Source organism: Drosophila albomicans, chromosome X (assembly GCF_009650485.2).
Source record: "Drosophila albomicans strain 15112-1751.03 chromosome X, ASM965048v2, whole genome shotgun sequence".
NCBI lineage: Eukaryota > Metazoa > Arthropoda > Insecta > Diptera > Drosophilidae > Drosophila > Drosophila albomicans.
The window spans coordinates 7,167,977-7,192,198 of NC_047627.2; the positions used below are offsets into that span (position 1 = coordinate 7,167,977).

A 24,222-nucleotide genomic window follows, 5' to 3' on the forward strand; every position below is an offset into this window, starting at 1 on the left:
TTGTACAATGCGTAGAGTATTTTTTTATGTGTTGGTTTATTTTGTTATAAGAAATATAGAAACGTTTCTATTCTCTAGTCTACTTAATAAATTATACGAAAGTGAAATAAGTTGTTCTTAATCTTGTAAGCAATATTTAGTACGTTAAATAGCTATTCAATTTGGCAAATATATTTAGTAGCTCAAATGTGTTTACTATTTGTAGATATCCAATTTGTTGTTAGAGTATTTTTGGGTGTTGGGCTGTCTTTTGCCTAAAGTCTGCTTACATTTATGCCGTGTAACTTTAAGTAGGCTATAAATATATGCAGCAGCAGCAGCGTGTGTGTGTTGTGTGGAGGTGTGTGCTTATGTGTGAGAGTGGCGTGCTGTGAAATGTATGTCAGCCGTGCGCATAATTACAGGTGCAATGCATGTACAAACACGTAGCCAGCATACACGAGTGCGAGTACACGAGGCAAACGGCTCTCTACTGCTCTCTTTACTAAGCCTAATAACATGCCAGCCAACGTATGAATGAGGAAAAACTACACACACACACTGGCAAACGCATATTAGGATATTAGACTGTGAATGTGGCACGAAGCCATAATGCGGCATGGCAGGAAAGTCGACTTTAATTGCATGTGCCGAGATGCCAATTTAAACGTTAAATCATTTGAGCTTTGCGACATATGTCGCGATTAGTTTTTAATACGTTTCAATTGCCATTTAATAGGCAATGACTTGCCACTGCCTGACTGCATGGTTGACTGACTGAATGACTCACTGACTGACTGACTGACTGAAGTGCGCTGCGATTACGGGGCACTTAATGTCCGTCTGCAGCACTATGAGAACACACACACACACACGACAAATCGCGCGTCGATATGCATAATTAATGGAGCAACGCTCGAGTTAAAAACCATTTGATTGACATTAATTGCCCCTGACCATATATAGTCTATATAGTATATGTATATAAAGGAAGAGGTCAAGGCGGACTTGATGGCGTGACAGACACGAATCAATCTTCAATATAAATCATATTAAAAGATACTTGGCACAATCGTAAATATTTGCTGGAATCCTTTTTTATAATTGACTCATATTTCGCATGTCAAAGATCAGTTTTTTACGTCGCTTGTAACAGCTCCAGCAAGTACGAAAACTACAATCGAGTGTGCTCGACTGTGAGATACCTATTTGAATATAGTCAAAACAGTGTGGTATTAAAAAATACTGAATAAATATACCATAAAAATACTGAAATAATGCCAAAGGCTGTGTTTGGTATATTTATATAGTACTAAATTCAAAATATACCAAATATACTATTGTGAATAGCAGCAAATTACAAAATATTATACCAGAAACATACAAAAAATATACCAATGTCTATATTCGGTATATCGATGAACTAAAACATTGAAAATATACCAAAGAGTGCTATATATACCAGATTGTTAGTGGGATCGGCCTCCTTCTGTCTGTTCTACCCTTTTACCCTATGGATCGAGGATATAAAAATATATATCACAACGTTTAATTAATGGCTTAGTTGCTTCAACTTTGTGCCATAAAACTTTCAACTCTGGCGATTTCAAATCTCCAAAAAGTTCAACGAAACTTTCAAGAGACTGAAACTGCAATTATTACAAATCAAAAAGCCAAAGCTCGTCTTTTGTCATGGTTCGTTGCTTCAGATTAGCAAATTCGGGTCGCTAATTTCGAGAATTACTTTCACGATGACAACGTGAATTTGAGTTACCTGCTTTATGCATAGAGCACTTGCAATTAATTCAATTAGTTATGTCTACTTACGCACTCGTTGCAAAGATAAGTACGTGAGCGAATTCAGCTCAATGCAGATTGTGTGAGTGTGGCTTAGCAAATGTTGACTGATTTAATTATCCTTGTGGTTGTGAGGCAAACAAATTAATTGTGGAAAGTGCACATGCTATGGAGATTATGTGAAGTACGCATATTTAATCCAAAATTGAATTGCACATTCCAGTTGCATATTTTTGGGCTCTCTAAGCTATTGTTTCATTAATTGCCATTTAGTTAATGCATTCAATATTGTTCAACATTTCAAATAATAATGATAAGCAGATTAGTTAGGGATACTTGAAATTTTAAATAGTTTCTAAATTAGAAATTAATTATATATTTCGGTGATATCATTGTTTTAATCAAATATTAATACGCAATTTAAGCCAAGTTTTTATAAACATTTTTGTTTTACATTTATGACTAATGTAACAGGTAATTTTAAGTACAATTGCATAGTTTTATAATAATTTTGATAATCCATATATCAATTTAACAACATTTTGTGTTCATCTTTTCAGCTATCAGCAAAAATGGATACATAAAGGTTAGCGTAAATTATTATTTGATAAATTTGTATACAAGTTGCATAAACATTGCATAAAGTTAGGTTCACATTTTATTGGCATAACTTCAATATTCAAATTATGCATATGTTAATGTGCCAAATCCAAAGGCAGAGACTTCACTTTCATTTACATACGACACGCATTCGCACTCTCACCTCATCACTCATACGCACCATGTGCGCCATGAGCTCATTTAGCATTGCTCAAAGCACAAAGCTCAACGCTCAAGGCTCCAAGGCTCCGCCTTCAAAATGGATATTGTAATTCGATATTGACCTACATACACAAATTTGTTACTTCCTGTCGCAAAATGCTCTTGCTTGCCCAAGGTTTCACTCGTATCCTTTACATTTTCTTACAGAACAAAAAAAATGAATTAAATTGTTGGTAATTGCATATCATTAGAGCTTTAGACACTGACCCAAAATTTGATAATATCTTATCTTATTACAATATTATTTCTATTATTTTTCGGTCGAAGAGAAAGGCAAACGCAAAAGCACATTTAAACAGTTTTGCCGGGGCGTTGAAATTATATTCTCTTGCTCGGCATTATATTCTTTTGTTGTACATAAATTGGAGCTCGTTTTCGGTGGGAGAGATTTTGTCGACACACACACACACACACACACACACACACACACACTCGTATATATTTATGTGCTTGTTTTCTGTTTGTTTTTTATGTTTACTCAAGGGATTATCAGCCACACAAAAACTCTCAGCATATCTCTCGCTGTATGAGTAGCTGTGGCAAAGCTCATTGAAATTGAGACAGCCCAAGGACAGCCGAAGAGCCGAAGAGCCAAGAGCCAAGAGCCAGGTAATGGACACTGGACTGGGCATAGCGATAGTTGGTGTTTCGTTTCGGCCAATGTGGTAAATGTTAACTACTCCGTAGATGGGGGAGATGGTCATAAATTTGTCTGCGCCATTTGCCTCATGCTGGAAATTAATTCATTATCGATTTTCGTTTCGTATTTTGGCCTGTTGTTGTTGTGCACCGGCTTAACTATGGCCATTAAAAACAGAGGCAAGGCCGTAGTCGTCGACGTCGACGTAGTCGTAGAGTTGGCAGGACAAACGATGCCTTCAAGGAGCATTATGAATGGATCATTTACAAAGTCAACACAATTAAAATACACGCCCAAAAAACCGCACTCAACTTCCTTCCAACTCGAAACTGCCAACTGAGTAACTGAGAACTGAAAACTCTGCGAATGCCAAAGCGAATGCGAATATGAAACCCTTTTTTGTCTCTCGCTCCCCAGTGGTCCTCAGGTGGCTGTTGGACGATGGCAGGACACGAGAGCAGAGACCCAACCCGACACAGCACCACCACAAGACGATGTCGATGGCATTGGAGTTGGGGATGGAGATGGAGATGGGATCACATGAATGCTGCTGCGAGTATGATGATGTGAAATATTAATAGAGCCAAAGGCTTAAAAGCGTATAAAGCGAATGCAAAACTTCTCCACACACAAATGTGCCACTCTCTCTCTCTCTCTCTCTCTCTCTCTCACTCTCTCTCTCTCTCTCTCTCTCTCTCTCTCTCTCTCTGTGTTCGATTGATGTTCTTGTCGTTAACATATTTCAAAATGTGATGCACGATGAAGCAATTGTTTGTTGGGCATAGTTTGAACATTTTATTGGGCAAATTTTTGGCAGCTTAAGTTATAATCAAACATTGTTGTTCTTGATTAATTATGCATATTTATTTTAACCATTTTTCATACTTTTTTTATTTTATTTGTGGTATGAAAGAAGATAGATTTTATTTTGGATTCTTTATTTATTTTTATGATAATAATATCATTTTTGTTTTAGTAGTTTTCTTATTTTGTTTTATAGTCAGGTAAATTTAATGAAGAACCTTAAGAAGAAGTAAAACAAGTAAAAGTCAAGTGTGCTCGACTGTTAGATACCCATTACCCGCTTTCAATTAAAGTTACTGCTTACACCAAACAATTGGTATAATGATATATAACTACGTAGTCAATATTTACTAGTATTATTCTTACAATATACCAAAAAATACTGAAATATACCAATTGCAATATTTGGCTTAACGATATACTATTCCAATTAAAATACACATATATAACATGTTAATATACCAAAAAATACTAAAATATACCAAATGTTTACCGATATATACTATATAGTACAAAATGTATTCCAGTTGTCAGATACTAGCATTCCTTAAAAACGTTCTACAATTTGTATCCGATTGTAAAATGGCTAAAGGGACATTTTCTAATATTCTAGTAAATATATTATACTTAATTTATTTTTTAATACCAATATGGCATACTAAATTAATTTTTTACATGTACAAAATAACTTGAGAGACTTTGTCGTCGATATAAATCTTTGTTCAGCATTTTTCTGATGATATCAAATTGTTTATTAAGGGCTAACATTTTTGCAGTATTATTTTTGTATTCGATTTTATTTCAAAGGCTTGCAATATTTTAAAGGAATATTACTACTACTACTACTAGTTTGAAAAAAAACAGATTAATAAATAATTTTGTAAATAGTTCTAGATTCAGAATGGCGTTAATCAGTCCTTAAATGTATTTACTTTAACAAAAGCAGAAAGTTGGTAATTGTTGTTGGCTCTCATGACATTATGCTAACATTTGCCGCTGTTAATCAATTTGATAAAGTTCCGTTAAGCGTTCAGGAGCAGTGTGTGTGTGTGTGTGTCAATTTGAACCCAAACCCCAACTCAAAGCAAACTAGTAAATAAGTTGAACTTCCGTGCGAGCTGCTAACCTTTTATTTAATTTGATGTGGCCAAAGTTCAAAGGTGAGTGCCGTTGTTGTCTCTCATGAAGTGTGTGTGTGAGGGAGAGGATTATCATTTATGTAAATGGACTTTGTGCGTTTTGAAGCGGTCTGGCAAACTGTCGCACACTCTGAGTGAGGTTCACAGTATGAAAAGGATGGGGAAGAACAATGCATTAACATTGCGGTTGTCATTAGGCAAAATTTCGTTTAAATTTGCTTTGTGGTCTTCTACTTTTTTTCCTTCTTCGACATGTGAGAATATACACATATTGTTGTAGTTGTGTGTGTGTGTGTGTGAGCATAATAAATAATGCAAAGTGATATTCCATTATGAGTAATTAGACAAGTATTTGCTGTTTGCTGATGGACACAGCACACAGCACACCGAGGACCAAGGACCAAGGACCTTTGCACTTTCGCCAGGCAAACGAAGCAGCCTTTTGGGCCACTCCTCTGTTGTATGCTGGCTGTGTGTGTGCCTAATCGGGCAGAAAGATGTGGGCTGCCGAATGAGGCAAAAGTACTCGACTCGAAGGGAAGGGGGCAAGCAACTCTTTGACTGCCTGTGGCCAGCCAAGCGGCGAAGACTCTTTGGCATTTTATGAACTTTGCCGCTGCCGCTGCTACCGTTGGTTTTTTTGTTTTTTTTTTTGTGTTTTTGTTGTTTATGTTTCTTTTTTGCATAACAACTCAACAACAATGAACAGAGGAGAGTGAACTGAGAGGACTGAGGGCGCGACTTCTGCCAAACAGCACTAAATTTTCCACATTGAACTTCAAGGTTAATTTATTTTATTGTTTCAGAACGTTGCGCCCAGTTGCGCCATTTGTTTCGCAGCTCCCTCCTCTGCCTTTTGTACTTTTACTATTTGTTTGTTTCGGCGCTCTTGTTTTACTTTTTGCTTGTCCTTTTGTTGTTTCATTTCTGGTCTCGTTTTCGTTTTCGTTCACTCTCCGTGCCTTTCGCTTTACTGTCATTTGATTTTTGAGTTTCTCGCTTGATTATTTGCTCGTTTTCGGGCAAACTTTTTGCGTTCCAAAAAACTCCCACATTCTTATTGACAGCCTTGCCACAGTCCTTGCTTTGCCTTGTCGCTGTGGCCTTGTGGCCTTGCCTCATAAAAACACAGCAACAACAACGACAACAACAAAAACAAAAAAACACAAAATAAAAACAAATCCACTAAATGTTGCCGCTTTAGCACTCCATTGGCTTCAATTATGAGCACGAGTTTAATGTGCAACTTGGCTGGAGAGTTGCTTTAATTGTTGATCACCTTGGCTGGCTGTTTAAACTGCGATTCCAGGAGACATCAAGTAGTTAACTATAGCTACGATTGTTCTCTTTTTAATATGAAGGATACATTTCAACAAGCTTGCGCAATAACAGAGAGAAGCTTCTTAAAAGTCTGTTTTACTGAAAGGAATTCATTTAAATTAGGCCGCATGAAAATTTCACAATATTCTTGGTGAACTTATTGATTTCTCTTTAACTGAATTTTGTCTTAGCGAAGTGGAATTTTGAATTACATTTATAAAAATGAATTATATAATATATTTTTGAGAAATATTTATACTAATTATCTGAATTGCGGCTTAGAGGCATATTAATCTAAGATTCAGAGTTTTCAGAATTTTCTTAAAGCACTCATCATTTAATTTGTATTATTATGAGTTGATGGCCCCAGCAACTAATAAATGTAGTATTAAATACAAAAATTTAAATAATAAAATAAAAAAAGAAAACAATAATTTGAATTATCTAAGAAGCGATCGAGTTTTCAATTGAATTATTTTTGTCAGTTGGCCATAAACATATGACTATATTTCCAATTGATTTAAAAACCTATCTGAAATTTTTAAAATGCACGGAAAGATAGAAAAAAAAAAAAAAATTTGAAAGTCTCTAAATTATTTAGAATTTATAAATTACTATTTTTGCGCAAGTGTATGGGCATTAAATAGAAATATAATGAAAGCTAAGCTTATATTTTTGAGCATTTTTATTAGCTCCATATTTTGCATATAATAAGAATCTGAATTTAGGAATTTTTTTAATGACAATTTATTGTTTTTCATTCAAGAGTATTTTGCCATTAGTGTACAAACATATTAATACAATTAATATTGCGATAAAAGAATCGAACTTACTTCCAAGCTGAAATCTGATCAGCTGGCGACAAAGATCTTACGAAAAAGCCAGAGAAGCTGCAAATTCAATTTTCTAGTAATACTACTAGATGTATATGTGTATAAATGTGGACTTTGCCATCAAGAAAACTCTTGAAACAAAAGTGCTAAGCTTTAAGTGGATTTATGAGAGTGCGTATACGTGATGCGGTGCTGAAAAGCTGACTACAAGAACAATATTAACGACAATCGTTGCTGTTCTAGTTGCGCTTATCCTTCTGGTGGTCGTTTTATTTTTTTAGGGTTTTCTTTTTTGGTTTTTAGTGTTCATTCAAATATTTAATAACTACTTAGTGGAACTTGAGCAGCGTGGAGAGACAAATGTGTTTTTCTTTCTTTTACGAGTGAATCGCTCGACCACTAAACGTTCTGTCGCAATTTATTAAGCATTCTTTTCGGCGACGGTTAAAAGCTTCAGCTTCAGCTACAGCTACAGCTAGCTGTTGGCTGTTGTTTCTTAACCAAAACTCTTTGCCTGAGCCGAGCTGAGCTGTTGTTGTTTGCTGTGGCTGTGTACATAAAGTTTTCAATTTCCGGCAGCGCAACTAACATCCGCTTGAGACACACAGACGATGGCGACGACGATGCTCGTAAATTATGAAATATCATTCGCATTCTTTCGCTCGCTTAAAACTGCCAAAGCAGCAGCTACATTACAGTTAACACGCCTGGATTTCCATGTGAATGAAAGCTTTTGCCTGCGGGCAGTCTTCAATGGCAGACAGAGAGAAAGAGAAGAGGGGGGAGAGCGTTGCAAGCGGCAGGTGGCAGCTGCAACCAACCTGTGTGTCCCCAAATGCTGTCGTCGTTCATCAAAATGTTGAGCTACCAGTCACGCCCCCCCCCCCCCCCTCTCCATTCTCCCCTCTCAACGCTCCTATCCTCCCTCGGGGTGGCGCTTAACAAGTCTGAAAAGCCAGCGCATAAAATTTAAACAAGCTGCTGCAACAATGGTCAACCTCCGCCCCTCACTTCAACACTTTGTGCCCCGCGTGTTCGTTTTCATTGCAAAACTGTTGAATTTTTGAAGCGTATACGCGATTTTTATGCCATTTTTGTTGTGTTTGGCTCGCTGCTGCTGCTGTTCTACTGCTGCTGCCACTGTCAGCGATACTAAACGAAAATTGCCGTCAGTTCATGCTTATGTTGCTGTTGTTGCTGCTGTTGTTGTTGTTGGTGCTACATGCAAACCACAAATGATAGTCGGGGCAAGTTGTGCAAAGTGCGTGGCTGAAGCGCTTGCATTGATGCGGTCCCATCGCCAGAGGATGCTGTCCTGCTGTCCTCCCTCCTCATTCTTCTCTTCCTTCTTCTCATCCTTCTTCTCCTTCACTCTGTCGTTCCACAGTTTGCCTTGTCGCACTTTCGGTAATGTGACACTTTGCGCCATTCCATGTGCCAGCGGCGAAAGCCAAAGCAAAAGCAAAGCTGAAACGACATCACTGTCCTTCCCTTCCTCTCAAGCCACCCCCCTCCCCCAGAATATGCAGCCAACTACGACTACGGAAATGGCACTGCGAGTAGCATTCGTCGCGCTGAATTCTCGCACTCCAAGTGCGATGCCAGAGGAGAAAGAGGAGAGAGAGGAGAGAGGAGGAGCAGAGTCCCTGCAGCTGAAGTAGTAATACCTTTTTAGCCTCTGCGCTCGCTTCCTCCGCTCCATCAGAGTAAAACGCTTAGGGGCACAGTGCAGCCTGCCTACAGTGACTGCAAAGCGAAACAGCAATTTACTTTGACTCATACAAAAATCAAAAAAATTTAAGATAGAAGAGAAGCCAAGTGCAGATCGACTTGGAAATTCTCTGAAAAATGCAGAAATATTCGCTTGAAATGAAATCATAAAAATAATTATAATAAAAATATAATAACACTAATTTTACAAAAATAAAAAATTATTGAAAGAATATACTCAGAGAAATTTAAAAAAAGTTAGCTCAAAACTAATAACAAATTCATCAAATATCTATATTGTTGTTCAGCATAAAGTTAATATAAATAGTTAATTATTATATTTATAAATTTATTTCTATTTCTGGATTTTCTATAGTTCGTTCCTTTTTTTCTTACATTTTTTATTTCTTTATTTCTGTAATTTTTTTTTATTCATTTATTTGGCTTGTTCTCTATTTTGTAATTTCTAAAATTTATTTAATTCATTTGTTGTTTTTTTCATTACTTTTTTTATTTTGTTTCTGTATTTCTGTATAATTTATATGTTTTCACATATTTATTTATTTTGTTCTTTATTTGTTAATTTCCTTATTTCTGTATTTTTATATCTCGTTTTTTTCCTTTTCTTTCTTTCTGTTATTTTTTATATTTACGTTTATTTTGTGTTTCTTTTTTCATGTTTTATTTATTTCTTTTTATATATTTTTAATTTAATAACTCATTATTTATTTATCTATTTTCTTGCTTCTTCAAATACAATAATTATTTATTTGTTGACAAAAGAATAGATTTACTATTGCAAAACGTAACTCTACTAGAAAGTGGAGAGCAAAAAGTAAAAGTAAAAACTCACGGTCTATGGTGAGTTACAGAAAAGTTTTTTAATTTGTAGACCAGAGCAGCGTTTTCTAAAAAAATAAAACAACTCATGAAGATGAGATACCCTGCAATTATATACATCTCGTACATATGCAACACACTCAATATACATGTAAACTGTCTGCTTCAAACAATACTCAACACCACATTGCAGAAAAAACCGAATTGGCAAAGCGCTTAATATCAGACTTGTAAATTCTCTATGAGAATGTATTCGGTATGCGAACTAAGCTATCCATAGCATACTTCGATACTCTATATCAGGATATAACTGAGCTTAACTCTGTGCGCAAACTGGGCTATTCATGGTATTTTGGATATGTTTGATTATTGGCAGCGAGAGCAAACTTGAAGTGCGAATGCGAGTGCGAATGTGTGTATTGACAGCAATTGTCTGTGGACGTTGGCCAAATGAAGTTTTCCTATTGCGTTATGCTGTCAATGTGCTGGGCAAAGCAATTTATATTAATCATACGCTCCGTGGTGCCAAATTGTTTCAAGCATTTCAGCTGCTTGCTGCATTCATGCGCCTTGCGGCTTAAGTCGAGCCGAAGTCTTTAAGCATGCAATGGCTTTGGGGCGATAAAAGTAAACTGTTGGTCAGGCAAGGATGTGGCTGTGGCTGTGGCTGCGGATGCGAATGCGGGCATCCTTAATGCCAGATAGGAGAGAGATTATTTCGCTTGGTGCAACGTGAGCATAAAAACTCGCTAATGTTCGCGTATAAAGATAAATTTGGTGCTCAGCTGCAGTTTACGTTTTGGCCAAGACGAAGCCGTTGCTAACGTGTCTAATAAGCGCCAGCTGCAATGAATGGGCGTGGCACACACACATATATATATATATATATATATACATACATACAATCGCAGATAGCCATCGCTTTGGCTGTGTCCTTTGGTTAACGGTTGAAGTAGCGAGTGACATGGTCAGAATGCATTTACTAATTAGTTGGCAGCCAATGGGATGAGTACTCAATATAATGAATAATTACAGAGCAGATGGACAAAGCGATAAGCCGGGTGAAAGGGCAAAGATGTCACGTCTGTATGTGTGTGTCTGTGTGTGTGTGTGTGAATAGTTTATACTGGGTCGCTTTAGCACCTCAAGCTTAAGGATTACTCGATAGTGCACATGAGTTGAGCCTTTGCCATATAATGGCCATTATGACACACACACACTTCTATACACACACACACACACACACTCACACTTGGAGACAGAGATAAATAGGTCTTTGTGATTGTATAGCTGATAAAGGCTTCAGCTTCCACAACTTCCACAGCCTTAGCAGTTGCCATACACAGGCAATTAAAATTAATCAGTGTACTTCTCAAATGGATCAGTTACTTGAATCAGGTGTCGTCCAAGTGCCGGGACTCAAGTGTCTCTCAGACAACATGGACGAAGCCTTTGATCTCATCCCGATATTATTCAAGTGTGTGTGTGTGTGTGTGCGTGTCTTTGTCCATGGGTCAGAAGTTAATGAAAGACATTTGCCAAAAGCTTTTGAACTGCATCTTAACTTCAATTCCAACACGATGTGTGATGTGTGTCAAATTAATTAAGTTGAATTTGACAGTTGACGAAGAAATATGAAATGTATGAATAGAAGGGTATTATATGTATTATGTAACAGGCCGAAGGAGGCATATCTTGCGATCAGATAAAATTTGTGAAAGTTATTCAAGAAATACTTTTGTATGAACTAAAACGAGTCTTAGTTACAATGGCTGATAATCTGGTATATTTTTCACTCTGTGGTATATTTTGAATGTGGTACTATATCTTGAGTATTTTTGTGATATTTTATGTTGGTATATTTTAAGAATAATGCCGCACTGTTTTGCTTTTATTTAACATAAAATGTTGTTAAGTTAATTGACATTTTTAAAAGAGTTTCTTGTAGTTTATTTATTCAATTGATTTAGTTTGATTACTTAACTTATTTTTGAGTTCTAACATCAACTTGAATAAGCTTTTCCATTTATTTGGCATTTTTGTATGAAAATTCTTGTAGTTTATTTATTGAATTCATTTATTTTAATAACAAACACTCACTTTCTATGCATTTCATGCTTGGCTTTTAAGCAAAACCTGTGAGATAATTTTTTTGAAATTTTTATAATAAAATTCTTGTTGTCTATTGAATTAAATTAAATTGATTTGGTTTACTGTTTTGTTGTCTTTTTAATTTATTTTAAATTTTTTAAAATAAAATTTTTGTTGATTCATTTTGCTAACAAATATTCACTTTCTGTGAGTTTTATTCCGCAATGCCTAAGCGAGTTATTTCGTGAATAGAAGTGAAAAGATGATGTGCGAAAATGTCGCTTATACAAAAGCTGTGCAATGTTTTTGCAAAGCAAATTCCACTCAGCAGTAGTCTCGTGTCTGTCTGTCCTCGTTTATCTTATTGTTTAATGCCATTATGCGCCTAATTGGTTCAATCAAATTGTCTTGGAAGTTAATTAAACGCTCTTGCTATTCACACACTCGCTGTGTCTCTGTCTTCGTCTTTCGTCCTTCGTCCTTCGCACCTCTGCATCGTAATCTTAATAATCATCTAGATAATGACTAACTTGCTGACTGACTGACTCGCTGACTCGCTGAATCGGTGACTCGCTGAGTGACGTGTCGTATACGTAATAAGGGATGGCATCGAGTATGAAAATCCGTTGATTATTTAAGTACTTAAACGTGTTTTTGTTAATTCGCTTACGGAAATTAGGCGTTCATAAAATGCCCCGTAGGCATTTTGTTTTAGTGGTTAATTTTTAATGCCCCAACCGTTTAAGCACAGATAATGGCAAGTGTTTAACTGCGATGAGATTGCGTCGTCCGTACACAAAAGCTAATTCAACTATATAGAGAGACAGAAAGAGAGAGAGAGAGAGAGAGAGAGAGATGGGGAATGTATGTAAGCCAAACAATTGGCAGTGTGACATTTTGTGTAATAGACACAGAAAGACGGAAAATTCTATTTACTATATACGAAGAGTGGCTGTGATTTAATCGCGGAAAACATTTTTGCAAGCACAGACAATGAAAAATGTTTTTATTTACTTTTGATTATCTGCTTAAGGACGACAATAAAAACACAGTTGCAGCAGCAGCAGCAACAGCAACAGCAGAGCAAACACTGTAAGTCTGAAGACAGCAAGTCAAGCTAGTAAAGAGAAATAAAGTGGTTGCGGAGGGGGTGGGGAAGAGGGGATTTAGGAGAGCTGCGAACAAAGCGAGATCACGATGTGAGCAAAAGGGGAAAACGAGGCAAACGCTAAAGTGAAGCAGTAACACGAGAAGACGACAACGACTGCGGCAGCGACTGCGACTGCGGCAGCGACTGAGACTGAGAATGAGAATGAGATGGCGACAGCAGAAACAACAAACAAATAAAGCGGCAAAAACAACACAACGGCGCCGGAAACAACAACAATATGGCTAACATTCGGCTTATGGCCAGCTTTAAATATGTACAAACATATGTACAAAGTGTGTGTGTGAGTGTGTGTTTGTGAGTGAGTGTGTGTGTGTGCCAGCGGCAAACAACTGTGCGAGTGCTGCCCAACAAGTTGCGGCCACTGGGATTGAACTCAGATGATTATTATGGCAAACAGAGAAACTAAATGTTGTGGTTAATAAATATTATTAATGTACTTTGCATTTTTTAAGCTAATAACTAGAACCCAGAAAGTAAATTTGAAAGAAAAGTATTTGGAATGACAAGAAAAGAATACAAGACAGACGAATTATTATAGATTTTTTTTAAAGGAAAACATGGATTATTTGAAGTTATTTGGAATAAAATGCAAGACTTTAACAAGAAATTTGGTATTCAAAAATAGTTGACATTTTTGTTTGCATTTTAGATCAATGTATATGTTTTTATATTAATAGTGAATCCATTAACTTTATTTTTGTGGCAGTAAAATTAGTATTAATCTTTTTGCATTTTTATTAATCGACTATTAATTGATTATAAAACATTGACAAGATTTTCGCGTTTTTTTTTATGCCATTAAAATTCTTAGAAAATACGCAAAAATGTAAAATCCAATGTCGAATTATAAACTAAAACAATTGAGAAAAATAATGTCGAATTTGCTCGTCTATGAAATAGCCGCTACCCATTTTGAGTAAATGCAAAACGGTGCGGTATTATTCTTTAAATATACTAAATAATATACCACAAAATACCAAAATATACCGAATATCACATTTTGAGTAAATGCAAAACCGTGCGGTATTATTCTTAAAATATACTAAACAATATACCACAAAATACCAAAATATACCGAAAATCACATTTGGTATTTCGATTAAAAACTAAAAGACAGCACTTAACAGAGCGGTATTTTTCAAATAATATACCACAAAAATGTAAAAATATACTGAGTGCCATATTTGGTATATCGAAATACCATCGAGGCCAAAATATACCAGAATATATGAAATTTCTTTAATAACTTCTACAATTTGCGTCCGATCGCAACCAAGTTCTCTACAACGAATATTTTCTTCAACGCTCTAAAGTAAAGAAAATAATTGTAGACATTTCAGTCGTTTAAATGGTTGCAAGATGACAAACTATACATCTATATGACTATAACTAAGGTTGTTTTAGCATGGTAAGGACGAACTGTTGTGTTGCACCTCGCTGTGGCAATTTCGGTTACACTAGCTGCGGGCAGTTCTGTTGCTTTGTGGTTGTGGCTGTGTGTGTGTGTGTGTGTAGTGTAGGTGTAGGTGTCAACATGGCCTGTCGCGGCTTATGAATAAGCAAAGCGGCGAGACGCACCCAACAACATCAACAACAGCAGCAGCAGCAGCAGCACTTCAACACACACTCTGCTCTGCTCTGGGTGTGTGTGCAAATACAGGCAAACAATGGCACGGTTGCATGACCCTATAAATGCACACGAACGAATACATGAGCAGCATATCCATTTTCATATCCAGCTATCCACGTATCCACATATCCATATCGTGATTGTATGCGACGCACATAATTTATGGCAAACGGATGCAGATATGGCCAAAAGGTGACAATGCCAGTTGCGAGTCGTGAGTCGTGAATCGTGAGCCGTGAGTTGCCAGTTACGTGACAGAAAAAAGATGTGCAACAGCCGCCAAAACAGTTGCCACACTTGCCACATTAATTATGAAACACAGCGTGTGTGCAACAAGTTCTTTTTTAGACGCAACTTTCTAACAAACAGCTGTAAACAAGATGTAAAATCACATCAAACTAAAAGCAATTTGACACCAAGCAAGTAGGAAAGCTACATTCCAGAGTGCTCGACTGTGAGATACCGTGTATGTATTTTTAATAAGAGCAAAAGAGTGCGGTATTATGCTTAAAATATAACAAATTAATGTATTATAGAAATACAAAAAATATACCAAAGATCATATATGGTATATTTTGTATATAATAGTATACCAATATACCATTAAATAGACCGAATCAAATATAATACAACAAAAATACTGAAAATATACCGACGGCCATATTTGGTAAATCAATGAATAAAAGCAAAAAAGTTCGGTATTATTCTTTAAATATACCAAATAATATACTGTAATAAAATATAATAAAAATACTAAAATACCAAAAGTTGCATTTGAAATATACTGTAGAGGTCAAAATATACCAGATTGTTAGCCAAAGCAATTTTCGTACAAAAGTATTTCTTAAATACTTCTTCTTCATTCTTCTTCCTCTTCGTCTTCTGCTTATTACATACTTTTTCTGCAGTCCCAACGTTATAATACCCGTCTACCTTTTGGGTAGCGGCTATAACAATGCAAATACATAAATGGATAATTTTAAACTTTTTCTATTTATGATTCGTTTTATTTTTATTTATGCAAAATAAAAAAATAAACGACACACAAAAATGTTATGAATAAAAGCATGGCAAATGTTGTTATAATTGAGAAGCAATTAAGCACAATAGAGAAACCATATTTGAGGCCAAAAACTAAGCCAATTGAACGTTGTTTTTCGCTCAGTGTAAAAGTTGTTATTGTTGTCGTAGTTGTGTGTCCATAAGTGACAGCCACTCAAATGTTGCACTGACAACTGCAAGTGCAATTATTGTATTATTATCAATTTTGCATAACATGCGAGTATTCATCTGTCCCTGTATGTTGTGTTGTGAGTGTATGTGTGTGTGTGTGTGTGTAAAGTGTTTTCAAATTTAATTGCTTTTGAACGAGTTGAACACAGCAAAAGACAGCAAGAGAGTAAGGGAGATAGAGTGAATGATAGAGAGAGAGAGAGAGAGAGAGAGAGAGAGAGAGAGGGAGGTAAACTACTAAACATATTGGCATGCTAAAAATTTATAACATAGCATACGAAACGGCAATGGGGCGTATGAGCAATGCCAATGCAGCACAGTTATTCAGCATGTCTGTGTATGTCTGTATGTTGCATTTTGTGATTTCGGCAAAATTACATTTCGCAGTTACAAGTGTTATAAATAAATTTCACATTTCAAATGTGTATTTTCTATATTTGCTGCCGTTGCTGCTGCTGTTGCTCTTGTCACCCTTGGCTACATTTCCGACTGTGTTTGCATGACTTTTGGCTAAACACTAACTGCATTTAAATTGCAATTTGACAGAAAATAAACGGACAGCATTAAAAATGCAAACAGCTTCAGACACATTGCAGCAATATCGATAACACAAACAAAACATCGTTTGGTTTCCTATTTTCCTTCTTATTCTCAAATGCATACAAAATACAAGAATTTGACGCCAATTTGCTTGTTTATTATTATTGTTAAGGCAATTAAGAATGTTGTTATTAGTGTTGTTGCAATATTTATTATTAGCTTCAATGAATTTGATTAATTTCAGCAATTGCGGCAATTATTTGCCGTAAATCAGTCAATATTGACCATAGAATTTGACCTGCAATAATTCAATTCATTATTATTAGAGCTATATGCATAAAATCACTTTATATTCACCTGCATTTCTGGCAAATTATGTTATAACGATGTGCTTAGAATTCTTATTCAACTTTAATGTTTGACTTTCTTTTTTGTGATGAGGTAAGATTTTAATAATCAAAAAAAAAAAGAACATCTTATCATCTAAAAACGATGTATCTTTAATTTTTGACAGCATTAATCGTTATATTTGTGATTTGAAGAAGTATTTTACCAGATAAAGTTATACAATATAAAACACAACTAGCATACAATATAATTTGAATTCGCTTCAATTTAAATAAACAAATTAATTATTTAAAAAGTTAAGATATAATTCAAATGAACACGAACTTTTTTTCTAAAGCACTATAAATGACTTTGGCTTAAGCAAACAAATAACTTACATATTGATTTGCAGCAACTTTTATGTTACAAAAGAATTTTATTTTAATATTGGGGAAAGTGATAAAATGTGAATCCACAAAATGATTAAATACAATATTATTTTCTAGGAATATACCTAGCTCAAAGCATCGTAGCAACTTTTTGATATGAAATGAAATCCTCATTTTTATACTAGAAAACGTTATAAAATATGAAACATAACTATCATACGATAAAACAAGAATTGATTTCAATTTGCTGAACGATAATTTGATGAAAGACTCGAAGGAACTTTTATTAATTTTTTTTAACGATTTTCTACAAACTTCTCAATTAAAAACTTGCTCAAAGATTCGTAGAAACTTTTTGTTGAAAAGTGAAGGCTTTACCTTAAATTCGTAATATATAAAACATAACCAAAGTATTTAATAATTAAATCTCTTCAATTTATTTTACGATCATGTTTGCCAACTTCCGAGCAACTAATTTGCTTAAAGATTTTGTGAAACTTTTTATAATAAGAAAAAGTATTCAATTTCATATCAGATAAAATCATAAAGTAGCATATAATAAAATATAATCTGAATTCTCTTCGATTCATTGTGTGATCTTGTGTGAAAGATTCTGCGAAAAGACATTTTATGAAAAATAGCAGTCAATTCAGAAGAAGACATAACTTATAAGAAAATGCTAAAGTCATTAATTATAAATTAAAATGAAGCTATTAGTAAGCATTGAAGTTAAAACTAAAAGCTAATTTATTCACGACACTTTCGAACTGGGGAAACTTCTACCCGTTTTGTTCTCCTTCGTTTTGTTTCCGTCTTTTTTCGGCATTTTTTTTTTGTTTTTTGGAACAAGGACATACGATTCTCAATTAGCGCTAGTCTTAACGTTATCTAGAGTTATTTATGGAGGGGGACTTTTGCATATTTGAGTTCGAGTACTGAAAGCAGTTTTGCTAGTGTCTCTCGATGTCTCGTTATTTCAGTTTTTTTCAGTTGCTTCAGTTGTTGTCGTGACCCAACGACATAGTCGAAGTAATTACGAGTATGCCTTTATTTTTGTGCTGTGCGGTCATTTAGCTAATTGAATTTGGGCTTGAGGCATTCTTTGCTTTTGCATAAATATTTAAAGGATGCGATTTGGTTGTTCTTGTTTCTTGTTTCTTGTTTCGCTTACCATTGACATAGGCTGAAAAATCAAAGTCTCTGAATGCCTTCGATTGTCGCTGCTTCGTTGTTGTTTCGTCGTCGTCGTTGTTTTCGTTATCCTCGTTGTTGTTGTTGGCGTCACGTTTCTTCAGGAGCAGCGTCGGTGCCTCTGGCTGGCGATGACGGTGACCAGCAACAGCGCCAACACCAACGCCAACGACAGAGGAAATAGCATCATTTCCGGCTGCCTTGGCGTCGGGCAACAGACAAACCGTGAGGAGCGCCAAGAGCATCAGCGTCCGGCGAGGTTTGTGCTCCATGTGTGCTGCGTCTGCCATTTAGACTGAAAGTCTTTTAAGTAATTGCAGGATATGCAGCAGTCGACTCACGAATCACGGCTCACGAGTCACGGTAAACGGAAGGGAGACGAGGCACGACGCGTCGGCGGCGCGGAAACGGAAATAACGCGGCGCTAACTGTAAGCTGTTGTAATTGTTGTTGTTTGGTTTATATATTTTTATTTTGATTTATGTTGCATATATTATTTACTCTTGGTTTTACTTGTTCACTGCACACAGAGCGCGACGCACACACAAAAACACACGCAAACAAAACAAAAAACAAGAAAAACCACAACACACACAAAACACAAGAAGGAAAAGCGTTTTGATTTTGTTTGAGAGCTGCTTACTTTGGCTTCCTTTCCAAATTATTCCGTCGGCCAATTAAGCGATTTACGGATCGCAACTGACGCGTTTCGCACGCCGGCGATGGACGACAACAACGAGATTCGATTCGTCTCGATTCGAATGAGGAAAGAACTCGAATTAAGCCCGGCGACCGACGTGTGGCGTGGCCAACGTGCGAGGCGCTATTGAGTCAAGCCAAAGCGATGCCAGCACTCATATATAGCAGACAATGCAGGACGAACCAAACACACAGCAACTACAACAACAACAACAACACAAAAAATATAAGACAGGACTCGCATTTTGCCGAACGCTGTTTTAGTGAATGAAACGAACTCGTCGACTTCGTTGTTCGTTACGTGTTTTTCGGCGCCTGCGCCGACAACGAACAAGACAGAGAAACCATTAAACACGGCACACAAGGCACAAGGCAGGCGACGGACTCGGACTTAACGTTTCGATATGGATATCAGCAAAGACACAACAACAACAACAACAGGAGAAGGAGGAGGAGGGGGACAACGATTGCAGTTCATTTGCTTGCTACGTGTTGACTGACCTTTTACACGTCCTAGCGGCCGCAACAGTTACCAGTTACCAGTGACCAGTGACCAGCTAGCAGTTACCAGTTAACAGTTACTGGCCAGTTGTTGGCATTTTTGTTAACGTTCGTTTTTGCATCCACTTGGCCACTTGACTTGCGACCTCTTCCCCCTCCCCACAAAATCCCTTTTGCATTTATCGTTCAGCTTTGGCTACTGCTTTACCTTTGCTGCTGCTGCTGCTGCTTTTGCCATCGGCAGCAATTAAAATATTTGCAATTGATTTGGCTGCTAATTTGATTAGCATGCTTTTAGCCGTAAGTAACATTTCTCTGCTCCACTGCTTTCACTGCTTTGCTCCTTGTTTACCTTGTTTCTTCTTATTTCGATTTCTACTTCATTTCTTGTTTTTTTTTTTCTGTGCTCTTACGCTCTAATTCTGCAATTGGCTTTTCCTTTGCCTCCGTGTAATCAACAAATCAACACGCCGCAAATATCCGTAAATATGTTGCGCAAACATTTGCCGCCAAAAATTGACTATTTTCAAGATGGCATTCGATGAGGACGACGACAGGACCTCTTCACAGGACTCCACACTATGTTTAGTACATAGTCATCTATTTCCATTTACCTACTTACTCACCACACACATATATTATATTCGCTACCATCCAAGCCACTCAATTGCGGCTAATTAGACGAGCACACAAAGTCTTTACTATGTTTAACTAAATTGCCAATTAATTGCTAATTTCGACCCAATTTTTGACTAGTTCAATTTGGTAATTTGATTTTTTCAAAGCGTCTCATTTGATACCTATTTGAAATTAATGTTTTATTCAAATGGAACTTTAGTTAAAGTCATTGGAAAATTAGAATGTTATAAACCAAAGTTGAAAATCTTAATGTACATTTTTGACTAGTCAAATTTTGATAAATTTATTATCTCTTTGCTTCTCTTATTAAATGAATTTTATACTAATATTCGGTAATTGCCAACTTTAAGTAAGCTTGTTGAAAAAGCAAGTAACGTTATAAGTAGTCAGCTTGAATAAAATTATTTTTTCTGCAATTTTTACAACTTAAATTTAGGAAATCAAGTCATTCGTTTAATTTTATAAGTGTTTCACTTAAATAAATGTTTGGAGATCATGTTTTCGATTTGTTCAGATTTAGAAAAGTGTAATTACGTTGCAAATAATATATGCGCAAAAGTAAACTACGAATAGTTTATATAAAATAGCATATTTTTACTTAATAAATTAAGAAAATGTTACGAACATAGTAATATTAAATATTATTATGTAAAACACTTGACAATATTAATCATTTTGAAGTGTATTCATATATTCAAGCCAAAATCGATAGTTTATCGCATAAATCGAATAATTATTGAATCCTGATTTCTATAAAACCTGTTGGGCAACATTTTCGAGAGAACTCTAATAATATTTATGCGATTGATTTGTAATTAATATGTGCTAAAATGTAAAAAAAAAAACAATTTTGTAAAGCATTTTTTATTTGAATTTATTTTGCAAGCGTAATGTGAGTTTTTATGCAACACTTTAAGCCTCAAAGTTAAATCAAAATTAGTTGTTCTTTATTCAAGACTTCAAAACGGAAGGCGGATGTTAACATAATATCTTAACATACATAAAAGTGTTTACATAGCACTGTTAATTTATTAATATTGCCATATCGATATTATTAAAATTTATTATTATTATTATTATTATTTATGTGAATATTTTAATAATTGCTTTATCCCAAATTTCCAAATTCCGAAAAGGAAACAAAATTATAATATTTCGCTTAACAGATAATGTTAAGAGTATTTATATTTCTTTTATTATTTATTGTAGTCAAATATATTGTAATGTATTATAAGAATTCGTTTCAAAAAAAGTTTCAACGAAATAATATGTATTTACTTAATAAGTTAAGTATATTTCATAAGGAAACAAACTAGAGAAATGACAACTAAAGTCTTCGACTCTGTGATTTCGTGTGCTTCTAATTTTAGCCATTGTGTATCCATTGATTAATGTGTGGGGGAAAGACAACTCCAACAGACGACGACGTCATTAGCCATGAGACTGAAATACCAGGAAATAAATGCAATATAAATTCAGTTTGCTGATTGCCAATGCCTAAAGCCATTGCACAATCTCAATCTCAAGCAGAAGCTGAAAGTGAAACTGAAGCTGAAACGTCTTTCGATACACGTGTTATGGACGAACATAACGTATTGTGACACAAGTAAAAATATTCTCAGCTCCCTCTGTTTGACGAAATTACACGGTCCGGAAGTTGTGTAAGCGATTGCGTAAAAGCCTGCGGACAACAACTCGATGTGAGTAAGTAAGTAAGTGTGTGTAACAGACGCCCGCAGTTCAGTTCATTCATTTAACTTATGCAGCGCATTGATTTCATACTTATTCGTATGCGCATATTCGTAAGCCAGCTTTCAGCTTGTTAAGTTGGCCTAAACTTTCCGCTATTGATATTTATGTGCGACCAGCAAGTTAATCTAATTAAAGTTACCAATTTATGCAGAGGAAAAACTTCCGTTTGCCGCTGATGTGATTGTGTTTTCATTATTATTATTATTATTATTATTATTATTATTATTATTATTATTATTATTATTATTATTATTATTATTATTATTATTATTATTATTATTATTATTATTATTATTATTATTATTATTATTATTATTATTATTATTATTATTATTATTATTATTATTATTATTATTATTATTATTATTATTATTATTATTATTATTATTATTATTATTATTATTATTATTATTATTATTATTATTATTATTATTATTATTATTATTATTATTATTATTATTATTATTATTATTATTATTATTATTATTATTATTATTATTATTATTATTATTATTATTATTATTATTATTATTATTATTATTATTATTATTATTATTATTATTATTATTATTATTATTATTATTATTATTATTATTATTATTATTATTATTATTATTATTATTATTATTATTATTATTATTATTATTATTATTATTATTATTATTATTATTATTATTATTATTATTATTATTATTATTATTATTATTATTATTATTATTATTATTATTATTATTATTATTATTATTATTATTATTATTATTATTATTATTATTATTATTATTATTATGATTATTATTATTATTATTATTATTATTATAACTATTACTATTACTACTCCTATTTCTATTTCTAATATTTCAACTACTACTACTACTATTATTATTATTACTATTGTTACCACTGCCATCGCGTAATATGCTAACCATAATGCGCTTACTGCCTGTAATTATTGCTGTGGCATTCGATCAGCTAATTGACCGTCGTTTTTTGGGCAGCTGCATTCCCCAGCCGGATGTGGATATGGTGATTGGGGGATTGGGGAATGACAGCACGCTAATACGGATATGAATTGTGCTCATTTGGGTGCCAGTTGAGTTGAGTTGAGTTCAGTTTTTGTAGCCACACGCATTTTGTTGGGTTTTTAGGCCAAGCTAATTGCATCGCTGCAAAGCTGATTCGCATTGCACTGCGGTGGTTTCATGTTAGTCCCAGGCTTACACTTGGTGCTTGGTACTCGTTGTGCTCTTCAGCTGCCCTTGTTGTTTGCCACGTTTTATTGAATTCGCTTTTGGCCGCGTAAACACGACCAAAAGTGCTGCTCCCATAATTGACATGTTCTCTCTCTCTCTCCCCCCATGTTGCTGATTAGGCTATTCGTTTTACAAGAGTGGTCCCAGAGAAGGAAGTGAGGGAGGAGGTAGGGGGGAAGGAGGAAGGAGGAAGAAGGAAGGATTCATGTGGTATTGTTTGATGTGAACTGCACTTGCCAGCAAATTGAATTTACTTGCTGTGGATCTGATGGAAAGCCACTTGACGCCGCATTCCACGAACACAGCGGCGACAACAACATTTTCGACCCTCATTAGTTTCAATAAACGCAGCCAACGTCGGGCAATTCCATGGCTGCCCCTAAAGGGTATTTGTCCTCGTAAAAGGACTCGCCATTATCATGAAGTTAAGTGCACTTTTTTGTGTCTCTCTGCGCAGGTTGCGCAACTTTTGTGTGATGTCGAAATTTAAATAACAAAGCCAAAGTGCGACAAGATACAAAGTAAAAGACACCCGACGCCATCAGCATTTTCATTCTCCTTCTCATTCTCATTTTACCCACAACAATTTCAGTTTTCGAGTGAACTTTTCACTCTCTCTCTCTCGAGTTAATCCATTTCCATTCTTTTATATTGAAAAAGTAAAGCATTCCAATTTCAATTTCAATTCTTTGTTAATAATATTCTTTTTTTGGCAGCATTTTTTGTTATTAGCAGCTCACAACAATATTTGCTATTTTGTTTTCTTAGAATTTTGATGTAGCATCAACAATTGCAAAAGCAATTTCATTCGCATTTTATTTCTTCCTTTTTTGTGCGTCAGCTTCAGAAACATTCTGCAAGCTGCCAAAATTCGGTTGAAATGTGTGTGAAAATACATTGTTAAGGTTTTGCTACTGAGTATATT

General features: G+C 35.0%; 1 protein-coding gene across 1 annotated transcript in view; it reads right to left on the reverse strand.

Annotated features, from left to right (window-relative positions):
* Positions 1–19,270, reverse strand: part of LOC117572125 (putative uncharacterized protein DDB_G0271606) — a 61,486-nt gene extending 42,216 nt beyond the window's left edge. The window contains exon 1 of the mRNA XM_034254756.2: positions 18,437–19,270. Within this exon, the coding sequence (XP_034110647.1) occupies positions 18,437–18,746 (310 nt within the window). The 5' untranslated portion in view covers positions 18,747–19,270. The remainder of the gene's footprint in view (positions 1–18,436) is intronic.
* Positions 19,271–24,222: the final 4,952 nt, after the last annotated feature.